General features: G+C 45.1%; 1 protein-coding gene across 1 annotated transcript in view; it reads left to right on the top strand.

Moving 5' to 3' along the window:
• CLNK (cytokine dependent hematopoietic cell linker) overlaps positions 1-11549 on the top strand; it is an 84284-nt gene extending 72735 nt beyond the window's left edge. Inside the window, exons 16-18 of the mRNA XM_045881826.1 lie at positions 797-874; positions 5012-5167; positions 11403-11549. Of these exons, the coding sequence (XP_045737782.1) occupies positions 797-874; positions 5012-5167; positions 11403-11549 (381 nt within the window). The remainder of the gene's footprint in view (positions 1-796; positions 875-5011; positions 5168-11402) is intronic.
• Positions 11550-13470: the final 1921 nt, after the last annotated feature.

Raw genomic sequence — 13470 nt, 5'->3', positions numbered from 1 at the left:
AAGACCTGCTGTCCCAAACCTAGTTCTTGCCAGTCACATGACAGATGCTGATTCCCTGAGCCTGCACTGTCCTGACATGCCAACCTCACAGGATTATTATGGGGGTGGACTGGATAATGAATGAAGAATGGCCTTGGAGAGGTTGGACTCATGCAAGGGATTGTTTAATGTTATCATCCTTGGAATCCAGTAAAGGAATTGTAGATTCATGGTACATCTCCCTGACTGCCCTTTCTTCTGTTATGGTGGATTTTATCATCAAAATAAATCAATTGGTATAACAGGGTATCAGGGAGAAAGCCAGACAGACCAGGGTTCGAATCCCAGTTCCACCACATGTGACTTCACGCAAGAGCTATAAAGATGCTCTTGACCTGCACCTCTTCCTCCCCTGCTGGTTTTGCAAGGACTAAGGCCACACTGGCTTCACAAACAATACACCTCCCACCTTAGCTTCAGCGGGTGCAGATTCAGAAAGCACTGGTAGATAGAAGGTTTATTACCCATTTTGAGCGTGGTGCCAAAGGGCCTTTCTCAACAGATGGGAGTGAAATTTCTGGTTACTTTCAATGACAGATGGACTCTGTCATGCCAGTTTCCTATAATCCCTAAGCCGCAGTTGCTTTTCCTGTGTCCATTTCCAGATCCAGGGATGGAATTTTTATACTGCGTATTTGCTATAAATCAAACTGTGGTGTGACCCCTAGTAGAACAAAAGCACACTTTCGTTAATTAATTGATTAAAGTTAGTACTTCTTTTTGACCCTAAAATATTCATCACTTACCTGCACCACAGGATGTTCAGCAGAATGACTGGTACATCGGAGAACACAGCCGCAAGGCAGTAGAAGAGGCATTAAGGAAGGAGAACAAGGTAACGCCTTCTAGAGGGCCCATCTCACCCTGCCTGCAGCCGTCTTACGGTTTTCTGCCCGTAGGTCCCCCGGCACGTACCAAGCAGTGTGCTTTGACGCACCAGCCTGTATCTCTCAGTGCTCAGGAGGTAGTCATTAAAAGCGGGACTTGGCTGTGTCACTATGAATCATGTGACTTGCTCTTTCCAAAATATCTTTAAGGAGGGCATGTGTCGTGATGAGCACTGGGTATTATATGCAACTGATGAATTACTGAACCCTACATCTGAAACTAATGATGGTTAATTGAATTAAAAAAAATATCTTTAAGTTTAGGTTTCTTTATTGATTAAATGAAAACAGTAAAATCAACCCTAAGGAACTATTTTGGAGATCAGATGTGGAAGCTGAGGTCTGAATGGAGGTCACCATGGAAGATGCCTTCCTTCTGCTTTCTTCCAAGGTCATCTCATTACTAAAGGTCTGCCCACAGTACAGGCAGGTCTTCATGTCTCCTGTCTTCAGGAAAGGTGCAGGGATCATGAATGCTGTCATAGTCAGGGTATGATAGGTTTCTGTAGTAACTACCCCAAGATCTCAGTTGCTTAGCATAGCAAAACTTTCTTGCTTGAGCTCCATGGGCTAGAAAGGTTTGGGTGCTGGTGGAGACCGCGTCTCGTGGGTGCTCACCTCCAGTCACACACTGGCTCTTAGCACATGCTCTCAAAAGTAACACTCGTCTCTGATCACACTTCATTGGCCAAAGTGATTCACATGGCCAGGCCTAACTCCCAAGGGGGTGGGGAAGGACAAACCTACCATATGACCACAAGGAGAAAAGAAGTGACATACTTGGGATCAGATCAAATGACTACTAGAACCACCGTAACAAATAGCAAATAGTTATTAAATAACTATTCTACTATGAGCAGAGAGCTCTACTAGGCTGTGAGAAATCTCTCAGAAGAGACAGAAAGGTTCTCAAGACTGTTGGAGCATGAAAACCGCTCCTCAACTAACCAGTGCAATGTTTATTGTTGAATGAAGAGATACAAAAATGGATGAGTGAGTTAATTAGTAAATGGGTGGATAAATGGTAGGTCCCCAATAAATTTTAATAAACTGTAGCTCTCAGAATTGATATTGTGAAATTAAATAAGATAAATTATATGTAAGTTTCTAGGGTAAATTGAATAAAGCCCCCTGACAAGAAACCCACATCCTAATCCCCAGACCTTGTAAAATATACCACCTTACTTGGAAAAAGGGCTTTGCATATGTGATTAAATTAAGAATCTTGAGATGGGGACAGTATCTTGTATTATCTGAGTGGATTCAATGTAATCACAAGAATCCTTGTAAGAGGAAGGCAGGAATGTCCGTCAGACATGGGGGCCATAAGTCAAGGACTGCTGGCGGCCTCTAGAAGCCAAAAAACGCAAGGAAATGCATTCTTCCCAAGGGCCTCCAGAAGGAACCCAGCCCTGTGACCCCTTGATTTTAGCCCAGTCAAACCCATATCAGAACTCAGTCTCCAGAACCACAGGAGAATAAATCTGCACTTTAGTCCACGAAGTTCATGGTGGTTTGTTCCAGCAGCAGTAGGAAATTAATACAGTTGCTAACAAAGTATCTTGAACATATTAGAAGTCAATGGAACGATCTCATTCTCTAGATGAGGAACCTGAGGCTAAATCAAGGTCTAGGTCATCAAGAGGAAAAAGTGGAAAAAGTGGCAGAACGTATATTCAAGATCAGGGCTCTTTTTACAAAACCACAACTGCCTCTAGTAGCCATCACAGTTCTTTACATTCCAGCGGGGAGCCGTAGGTGGGTAGCTGATGCCTTGCCGACAGGACCCTTCCTGCCCCCTCCCCAGGGAATCCCACCTGAGTTGACCTCTCCGCGTAGATGGGGGAGCACGGTACCAGCTCCAACCTTGCCTCCTACTCCTGGTTAATCAGTAGCCAATGAGCCACTGCACTCTCTGAGCCCGTTTGCTTCGCGGAGCCACTGTGGGGATGGTGCTAGAATTCTAGAGCAATGTATATATCCCATAACGTCCTTCCAGCAACATTTTGGCACTCGGTCAAGGCTCCTTTTGCCACAGCTCTCTGTGCCTGTTTCTGTCTCCTCCCACAAAAGCACTGAGAAAACAGCATCTCAGTGGCATGACTTCATCTTTTCCTATTCTGTTTGTCTCAGTTTTGTCAAAACATGTTTCCAATTAAGGAAATATAATTTCATTTAAATTGCAGGATCGCCCAGATTCGTGATGACAAACTCATTGCAGAGGTTAAGATGATAAATCCAAAAATTGGTTCCGTGTCTTGGCGTCCTCTCCCTTTCTGATCTCGGGCAATGTTCTGTGCTTGAATCTTAAGGCTTCAATTACGGCTAAATGTTTCAGGTAGAACAAGTTCCAGAAAATTCCTCAATCCCACTTTATGTACTCAGAGGCTGATATATTTAAAGGGCAAGAACTTGGGCTTGACTTTTAGGTAATCTACTAACTAGCTGTGTTGCGTTAGTGGATTCACTTAAGCAATCAGACCCTACTTCCCTTACCTGTAAAATGGGGATAAAATAATTTCTCAAATTTTATGTAAACATCACATGAAATAATGTGTGTAAAATGCTTAGCATCTTTTTTTAAAGATTGTATTTATTTGAGATAGAGAGCACAAGCAGGAGGGAGGGGAGGGGGGGAAGCAGACTCCCCATTCAGCAGGGAGCCTAATGAGGGGTTCGATCCCAGGACCCTGAGATCATGACCTGAGCCAAAGGCAAACACTTAACCAAGTGAGCCACCCAGGTGCCTCTAAAATGCTTAGCGTCTTGAGAGCAAGTCTCAATAAACCTTAGCTACCAGAATTACCACGTCACTACAGTTTCTTAGTATTATTTATAAACTTAATATATTTATAGTATTATTGTATTATAACCATTATTATCTATATCTATAACTGTATATATTAGTTATGCATAATAGTTATAGATATATAGATATAAAATATAGTCTATATGGAGATAATTATATGTAACAATTAATTATAAATTATTATATATAATATCGATCTATAAAAAATAGTAAGTCCTGCACACATCTAATTAGATCTATTCTAATAGATCATTTATAACCATCTATGCAAGAATCTATGCAATTACAGTTACAGATTTTTCAGTATTTTTCATCATATAAAAGACACAATGTAGCCACACAACCATCCTTGCAGGTGTGTTTCTATTTAGGAGAATCCAGGAGTATCGCTCCATTTCCTGGCCGTTTATGACCAGACCTCCAGCGAGCTATTCCCCAGGGTGGGCCTGATGCCTGCAGTCGGCCTCTTCACAGCCCTCAAGCCATCTCACACTGTTGAAACCCTCCATCTCTTCCCTTGGCTCCCGTCACACTGACGCTTCTGGGTTTCCTTCCTAATCAATCTTCTGTCTCCTCCTTCTTCCCCTGCACCTGCCTTCCCCTCACCGGAGGCTATGTTAGCCCCTCCCCCCCATGTCCGCTCACGCTGCTATCAATGACTGAAGCCCCATGTTTTTTGGGGGGACCCTAGCCCTATATTAACATCTCCCCACTCAGAGTCTCCATGTATTATGCTAAAAGCCTCTCCTGCTAAAGCCTGCAGTGGCTCCCACTGTCTCTAGAATAACACCCGAGCACCAGGCAGAATAGGATATATGGGAACATGGGCAGGTGAAGGTAGCACCCCCAGGAGGGGAGGTGGAGGGCTACTCCCCACAGATGAGGTTGCCTGTGTGAAACCTGAGAGCCCAGAAGCAAGGCGGTGGGAAATAGTGGCTTGGCTGGAGACAGGAGGGAAACAAAACCCCAAGACAGGCTGGAGCATTTATCCACGAACATCACGCTGTGGTTGTAGGCATGACATTGAGGCCAGTGGGGGATGGTGGAAGATTTGGAAGAAGGGGGTGTCCTGATCTGACTGGTACACTCTTCAGAAATTAACGAGGGCCCTTACAAATGCTGACCCTCAAATACTCAATTAAACTGCACGAAGAACTGGTGTGCCAAAGAGCAAGGCATGTGGGAACGTGGCACGCACAAGTGTCACTGCGACCCACGTCGGCAGGGTTGGGATGCTGGCATGCCTGAGAGATGACCATTCTTCCTTCTGCTTCAGGACGGCACTTTCTTGGTCCGAGACTGTTCCACGAAATCCAGGGCAGAACCCTACGTGCTGGTGGTGTTTTATGGGAACAAAGTCTACAATGTGAAAATCCGTTTCCTGGAGAAGAATCAGCAGTTCGCCCTGGGGACAGGACTGAGGGGAGATGAGGTGGGTATAACCTGACAGCTTCCCTTTTCCAGACCAAAGACAACAAGGGGAGATGTTGCGGGGGCGGAGGGGAATGCTGGCCAAGTTATCTGTCATATCCCCATAACTGCTGGGGGAGGAGAAAAGAGCGCCGCCCTGGAGGTGGAGACTAATTCACTTCCAGCCCCTTCTACAAGCAGCCCTGCCCACCTCACGCTTCAGCTCATGAGCCCCAGCCAATCCTGACCATTCCGTGAACCCTCCACACGGCTCTGCCCATTAAAGGAAAGTCATTCTGCGGGACACATCGAAGTTCTGCCTCCCAGGAGGTCTCCCCTGAAGCCCCAGTTAGTGTTAACACCACATTCCTTCCCTGCCCCCACGCCAAACTCCCACGGCAGGCATTCCTCACCACACCTGCTGGCATTAGGAACCCTTAGGTTTGTGTCTCCAAATTGAATGTGAGCTCAAGCACAGCATTCAGTGCCATGTTGAGCATGCCCATCCTCAGTACAGACCTGCTGATAGGCAGCTAGGTGAGAGAATCCATCAATTAAGGCATTCATGAACTGCATAAAGACAAAGGAGGAAGGAGACTAATTTTCACTGAATGTGCTTATGGTAGGCCTGGTCTCTCTGCATCACCTCACATGAACCCTCAATGACTCCTTCACATAACAATTGCTCCAACCTTAGATATAGGGAAACTGAGGCTCAGAAAGTTATGTAAATGGCTAGAGACAAATGAGTAGAAAGTGAGAGCGTGAGGAGAAGCTACTCCTTCAACTCTTCTTGAAAGGAAAGTAGGAAGGCGGGTTGGAAGGGAAGGGTAGGCGTTAAGTTCTGCATCACCATTTACTAAGCATGTGAGCTCAGGTCAGTCACTTAACATCTCTGGGCTTTAATTTCTTCAAATGTAATGTTCTTTTCTTGTCTGGACTTCTCTAATTCAGTAATTCTCATTTAGCATCTCCAGACCTCAATGTTCTTCAGTAGAGATTACAATGAAGAACATGGCCAGGGCTGCCAAAGCGCATCGGGTACGTGCGTATGTGAGAATCCCAACTGCATGGAGACTCCAACTTAAACCCAGTGTCTGACCCCAAGCACTTTCGGAGAATCGCTCATGGCTGGAGAGGTGTGGTCGGCACCAGCCTTTGTGAGAGCCTGGGAAAGTCTGGGCATAAATGAGAACATGAGTGGATAGATAGATTAATACATAAATCTGCTAAATGCAGCCATACCAAGAGAGGATGATAGCAAAGCTAGAGGGAAGTAGCCAATTTTCCTTTTTGTGATGAGGATTAGTGACGTAACAAACATAACGCACTCCGAGCCAGCCTGAGACTTAGCAAGCCCATGTTAAATATGAGTTATTATATTTTCATTCTTATTCCCGAGTCACTGTAATAACGGGTACAGTTCCATCTCAGTCCTCCTCTATCCTTTCTAGCTTCTTCCAGCTCATGTTCTTTAAAAAAGCTGTATATGACTTCTAAATGCTCAGGATACACAGCAAGTGGAAATCATGCACCCTGACACACGGAGCTTCTGCGAAATGCTGTGTCATTTGCTCCCTTACCTGGACCTCAAAAAACCTCAGGGAAGAATGCATTACTGAGCCCCTTTTACCAGCAAGGACACAGCCCTAAAGAGGTCACAGCTTTTCCCCCCTGCATGCCACACTTTGGTCTTCTCATAAAAGAGGAGACAGCGACTCTTACTCTGCGATGACATCCCAATAGCGTTTAATCAGATTGTCAGCCAGTTCCCCGCCTCAGGAGGGAAGCTCTTACCATCTGTGACAGCCCAGATTAGACCATCAGCTTCCAGGTGAGCTGCTCTAATTATCGTCACCAAGGACCCCTTAAGGATTCAAATGCCTATTTTAAGAAAACCCTTTCTGGATATTCCGGAGTTTTCTCCTCCCATGCTTTATCCCCCCCAAGCAAGTCTCCCTTTTCCTATTTAACACCTGCATGTTTGCTGTGAACAGGACCTATTCTGCACAGTTAACAATTACTAATTACCTTGACCGATTTCATCCTTCCTAGCAACCCTGCAGCATCGGTGTCACCAACATTTCCAACTAACAGTGACACTGAGACACAAATGTTAGGTAACAGGACCCCACTAACATCAGGTACAGAGCAAGGCTGGGCTTCATTTTTCATTCTGCAAAAATACTCATATGGTCTCGGATAACATCGTGACCAAATGCAAATAATCGCCAGCCTGCTTGAAAACCATCCAGAATGGGGGTGAAAGAGAGTTAACACTTTCGTGAAGCTTACTATGCACCAGGCACTGGGTGAGAAATTACACTTTACATCTGTATATTTTCCTGCCTTACGCGCCAGGTGCTGGTGCGCGGGTGGGACAGTGTAGCTTGCTCTCAGCTCCCTCCTGCCCCTCACCAGGCATGCGAGCACCTGCTTGGCTAGGGCAGATGCTCCCAGCTTTACAAAAGGGAGAGAGAATTTGATACAGTAAGGCTCTGCTGAGTGCAAGCCAGCACCAGCTACTTCATCTGGGGCTTAAATAAAGAAATAGCGTCTTAGTTTGACCCTGCAGGAGAAAGGTAATGAGACACAGAGTTGTCAAGGATGATTTTGATTTTGTGGGGCTTTTTGGCTGCCTTGCAAACTTGAGAATCTAACCACACATCCAACGCAGAGACACCTATCAGATGAGGTGATGTAAATACAGTCATAGAGGCTCAGACACACAGAGGCAGGTGCTTAGTGAGGATGGGTTTCCACCGGAAATGATTCCCGAGAGCCTCTGCACTGAGTTTGTGCACCCAGGCACAAGTGAGGGGCAGCTACTCCAGGACATGGGGGTGGCAGGGGATGCCTGGATGAGGCCCCCGGAAGGCGAGCACGCCAACCCTCCCCAAGCACAGAAGGCGAGCAAACCCACCCACGTCTGCCAAGAATAAGCCTGGGAAGGTCCGTTTTGCTGCGTTTTTAGGTATTTGGGTCATCCTTTTAGCCACGTGGCTAGAAACTCATGTCTGAATTCAGATTTAGGAAAGACCCAGTGTCCTCATTCCCTGGGGCCTATAACAAAGCACCACAAACTCGGTGGATTCAAACATCAGAAATGTCTTTGGCCAAGTTATTGGTCAAGCATTCATTTTATGCCTACACTATGTTAGACTTCATGCTCCATTCTGAGGACACAGAGTCCCTGCCGTCCAGGGACTACCCTGCTCATCTGTGCCTATGGACGCATGCACCTAAGCAGGGGTGAGACTGGAAATACTTAGCAGCTGCTAGAACACCAGCCCTGGCACGAGATTCACCTGCTGCCAGGCATTAACCTGCGTCCGAGTTCAGAAACCACATGTGTCAACGTTTCTGTGAAAGCTCATAGAAAGGAGCAATTTCCATCATCAGACCTTTCCTTGTCCTGCAAATGGTTATGATAAGTGACTGAAAATTATGATAAACATTTACTTGATAAACGTTAAAGACTAGTAAGCAGAGACAAACAATGAACCCACGAGCTCACAGCTTCTCATTTCCCCTGCCCGCTTCTCTCTTTTCTTCTTTCACTCCTATGCATGCACCCAAACAGATTTCTTTACCCTTCTGGCAAGTAAGTCATTGCCTACCATTGGTATGTAGGGCAAACACAAAAGATTTAAAGAAATTTTAAGATCTAATATTCGGATGACATTCGCTGCCCTCCTGGAAAAATCATTTAATAAGAATTTTCTTATTTAAGAGCTTCATTATAATATTTTTTAAAAGTCTCTTTAGGGTAATTATTTATCATTTGTGGGCCTATCACTAGAAGGGCATAATCAGAAATGACAGTAATGATTTATCGCTCCTGCCTTGCTTGCTTCCTACCACTTATTAAGATTACAATTTCCTATAAAATGGCATCCACGGAGTAGGTTATTAAAACAGTTAATATTGAACCCATTATTTCAAGACCATCCTGAAGATAACAGGAATGAGAAGAGGAGCCATGCATTTTCCTTCTGAAGGTGAAGATCACCGAAGAGGCTTTCCTCTGTGCCACGTGGTTAGCCAATTTTGCAGAAGAGTTCCACGTGAGAAGTTTCTTTTCATTACTTTTAGTTTTGTCAAATATCGAAAAAGAGAAAGAAAACTCTGTTCCTAGTTTATAACTGGAAATGAAATACAAAAAAAAAAAAAAGCCTTCCTGAAGGTGTACAATGATCATCTATAAACTTCTCCAGTGATTTCATTGCTCTTTGTTCTTGGCAAAGCCAAAAGGGATGAGGTCATGGTAATGAGACATTTATTTATTGAGCACTCATTGTATAACAAGCTGTCTTCTAAATGCTGAATATGTGTCAATTCAATTAATCCTCACAAGGGCCCTCAGAGGTGGGTCCTGATATTACTTAGCATCATGTTCATAAATAGAGAAACTGAAACAGAGAGTGTGAGAAACCTGCCCGAGGTCACACAGCTAGTGAGTGGGACAGCCTAGTTCGGAACTCAGGCACTTGGTCCCCAAAAGCCCTTCACGTACGACTTCTCTAACAAAACACTTGCTTTCCCCATGGCACAAAAGGGAAACCACCGTACCTTAGCATCAGGTAGGAACTAGTATTTATCGTATCCCTATTAGGGGTGGACAGATAGGTTATGTCCTTGAAACCAGATCTAGTAACAGGTGCAGAGGGGCAAGTCACAGATTCAAGCAGGTCTGTTTTAGTGTGAAAAGACAGAATCTGTGTCAGAAGAGCTTGGGTGGGAACGATGGGGAAGCTTGTGGACTCAGTCTTCAGGATGGGCAGGAATGGAGTGGATCCAGGGACTGGTGCATGTCAGGAGATTAGTCATTCCCTGACTCTTTCCTGGAGTCTTTCCCCCAGTGTGGTGCCTCTTTGTCTTCACACCCTCCTCCAGTGGCCTCTTTGTCTTCATACCCTCCACCATGGCGGTTACAGGTCTCTAGCTTTTCAACTCAGTGCTCCCCCAAGGAAAAGGAGTTCCCTCCCAGTAGCCACAAGCAGCCCCAAGGGAAGGTCCGTGGGTAGCCTGGTGATGTTCTTGAGTTCCAAGTTAATTAATTTCAGAGCACGTTATCCCTAAATGAAATTACCTCCTTGTATAGGAAGTTATTTCCCGTCTGTCCCAACCAGAATGTAATCTGCACGAGGACAGGCACCATGACAATTCCATTCCCTGTTGGATATTCTGAAGGCCTGCAAATACGTCTGTGCTGGGACGCACTGGGCAGAGGGAGGAATCACACTAGAGCAGCATCAAAGGCTTCCCTGCCAGGGCTCCCTCCCTTCAGGCTGTGTCCTCTCTCCTAGTCTGTTGGAACCCAGGGTCACAAGCCGTAGGCACTGTAGAAGGGCAAGAGCAGAGGACTCCTGTCCAGAAAAACCAGGTTGCATTCCTGGTTGTGGCTCCCTGGCTGTGTGACCTCCAAGCAGGTCAGGCCATGTCTGTGAGCTGCAGTTTCCATAGCTCTTCCATGAAGGCCATTCCCCCTGCCCTGCTCACCTCCCAGGGCTGAGGCCGAGGAGGATCAACATTGTCTTAAGGTGTGCAAGGCAAGCTGAGTGAACTCTTCCTACTCACCCTCCAGGATTTCCTTTGAGGACACATCCAAACTCAGCTCATCAGAATCACCGTCTGGACCCTCATGTCCTCAACACCTGCCTTTGTTCATGCTTTTAGAATCCTTAAACCCTCTTGTCCCTTTATCTAGAATCACCCAGAAGGTATAGCTCATTTTGAGTCTGCATCTTCAGCAAAGCATGTCCTGATTCCCCAAACTTGAAATAATCTCACTGTCCATTCAATCGCCACGGCCCTTCATCTGTGCATCTCCAGAAACATAAAAGTAAAGATCTGCTGTCACCTCATTATTTCACAAGAAACCCAGGGAAGGAAGTGACATTGGCTAAGAACTGCCAGCACCTTGTGGCCGGCTCTGTTCCTTCTGATTACCCAGGACTCCCTGGAACACAGGGGTTTCCGGGAGGGGAGCTCACTGCAGGCCTTCCCACCAATTCACTCAGTGAAGGTCGAGCCCTGACCTGCTCACTTTTGGTCTCCCCAACCACCTTACTCTCCCATGTTAACTTAATATTTTTATCACTCATCCTTCAAGAGCTGGCTTTCCACTTTCTTTTTTTAAAATCACTTTCTGACACACCTTCACAATTCAAAAAAAAAAAAACCTTATTCTGTGCTTTAACCCACTGACACAAAAGATATTTAAATTTTCATTAACTTTCTTTTCTGTGTTTCAGAAGTTTAATTCAGTGGGAGACATCATTGAACACTACAAGTATGTCCCCATCGTACTAATTGACGGGAAAGACAAAACCGGAATCCACAGGGAGCAATGCTACCTGACTCAGCCCCTCCCCCTTAGCAGGTGCTTCTCACCTTGGTAGTAGGGAGTTTTGTTTTCTCTGCAGTTCACTGGATCCAAGACCTCTACCCACTTTTCATTTATTTCAAAGACGATTTTTCTGTGGCTTCGAGGGATCACTTCTTTGACTTCGGAGAAAAGGAAAACATTCTATAATGGGAATTGGAAAATCGATGTCGGTTTTGAAAGTTCAAACCACAGAAGAAATATTGAGAAGAAGCAAAAATAAAAGCGAGCTTTTAAAAAATATCTTCGAAAGAGAAAACCATAAACGTGGTCGCCATGCTTCCAGGTGAGAAATAAAGGTGAGGAGAAGCTTTGCTTACCTGTTTGTAGCTAGCGCGACACAAATCTACGTGAGACTCCCGAATCTATGCTCTTCTTAGGACCTGGTCCTGCCTTTATTTCAGAAGTGGTAGGACCTGTGAAGGTACAATGTTTTTGAGATTCCTTATGCTGAAGACGTTGGTGAATGTAAGTTCTATCTATTTGTAATCCTGGAAACTCAACTGTAGAGAAGGAATGTAGCAGAAAAGGAGAGTGTGTGCAAATATCACCTGTAAGACAGAAATCAGAAACGCTTTTACTCCAGGGGTGAAAGGGCCACGGGCCCAGTCTCCAGGACTCTGTTTGGAGTGGCTTTAAGACAAACGGAATTAGCAGATTCGTAGTAAGGGAGTAAGCCTAAGTCTGAGTGAAAGTAACTTTTTTTTTTTTAATTCCAATTATGGACTTCCCTTCAAAGGAAGAGAAGTGTCCTCAGATTAGCGCTACTTTGAAGGAACATTGCACGCCTCCTGATACTGTCCCCTCCTAAAGCTAGGAGGATATTATTTTATTACTATTTTACAATACAAATGAGGAATAAGAGGTTCAAAGAGGTTACTGGTCTCACTCAATGTAAGAAGGGAGCCCCCATCTTTACGCATTTTGCCTGGCTCTGTCCAAGCACACCTTCCCAGGTACATTTCCCTGTGGAATTTTACCATCAGGTTGAAAAGCTGAATTAAAGAGAGAGACACCATTTGAAAATAGATTTACCCGCTCTGAAATATATAAATAAATAAACTCTTTAGTGGAGTAAGTTTAAAAAAGAGAGAGTGAGTTCCGGTTGAAATCAATCTACAAAATGACTTCAAATGTTAACAAAGCCTATTCATGAAATTTATGGAATATTTACGCAAGAGTAGCTTTAAGGCAGAAGTAAAATCAAAATAGAATTAGAAGGGAAGAGATGACTATGGGAACCTTGCTCAGGATTATCTCATCTAAAATAGCAGCCAAGGAGTGCTCTGAGAGGAGCTCTGAGAGTCTACCTACCAACCGGACAACCGTCCAGGCTCAGCTTTCCCAAGGTCCGTGGGAAATTATGCCTCTAAGTCAGGTCAGGAGCCTTTGATGAAGAAGCTCTGTGATACCCCACTGAGCCTCCCTTCCAGTGCACCTGCAGGGGCCAACATAGGGACCAAGAGGCGAGCGTGTCTAAACTGTGGCTTGGCTACTAAGGGGCGTACTGCTCAGAGCTGAAGGCAGTGTGGTTGCTGGTCACTCTCAGCTGGACTTGGGCAGACCCAGGCCGGCGTGGGAAAAGACTGCAGAGGCCGCAGCTCTAGCGAAGGAAGAATCTGAGCCTCCCTCTACAAAGCTATTGGGAGATGCCTGGGACCTCTGATTCACTTGTTCGCACTATTCAACACCGTGTGCTCAAGAAATGTCTGAGTCTCCTCAAGCACTAGCGTTGTTAAAACGATGAGCATCAGCTGGTGGCTAGCATTTCTGAGGCTTGTTTTTCAAAATGTTTTATTCATAAATGCCTGATATGATGGGAAGAGGAAAAGGAGGCAGAAATCAACCATCTTAAAATAAAAAGCCCACCATGCTTATCCATAATGAAAATCTTTGGAAAGAAAGATACAATTCAAAATATTGACGGGGTTGTTTTT

The sequence above is a fragment of the Mirounga angustirostris genome, unplaced genomic scaffold (assembly GCF_029215605.1).
Source record: "Mirounga angustirostris isolate CCGP_5_RB_7025 unplaced genomic scaffold, mMirAng1.0.hap1 SCAF_2, whole genome shotgun sequence".
Classification (NCBI taxonomy): Eukaryota; Metazoa; Chordata; class Mammalia; order Carnivora; family Phocidae; genus Mirounga; species Mirounga angustirostris.
The sequence above is the reverse complement of the archived record's forward strand: the minus strand, read 5'-3'. Positions and strand labels throughout refer to the sequence as shown.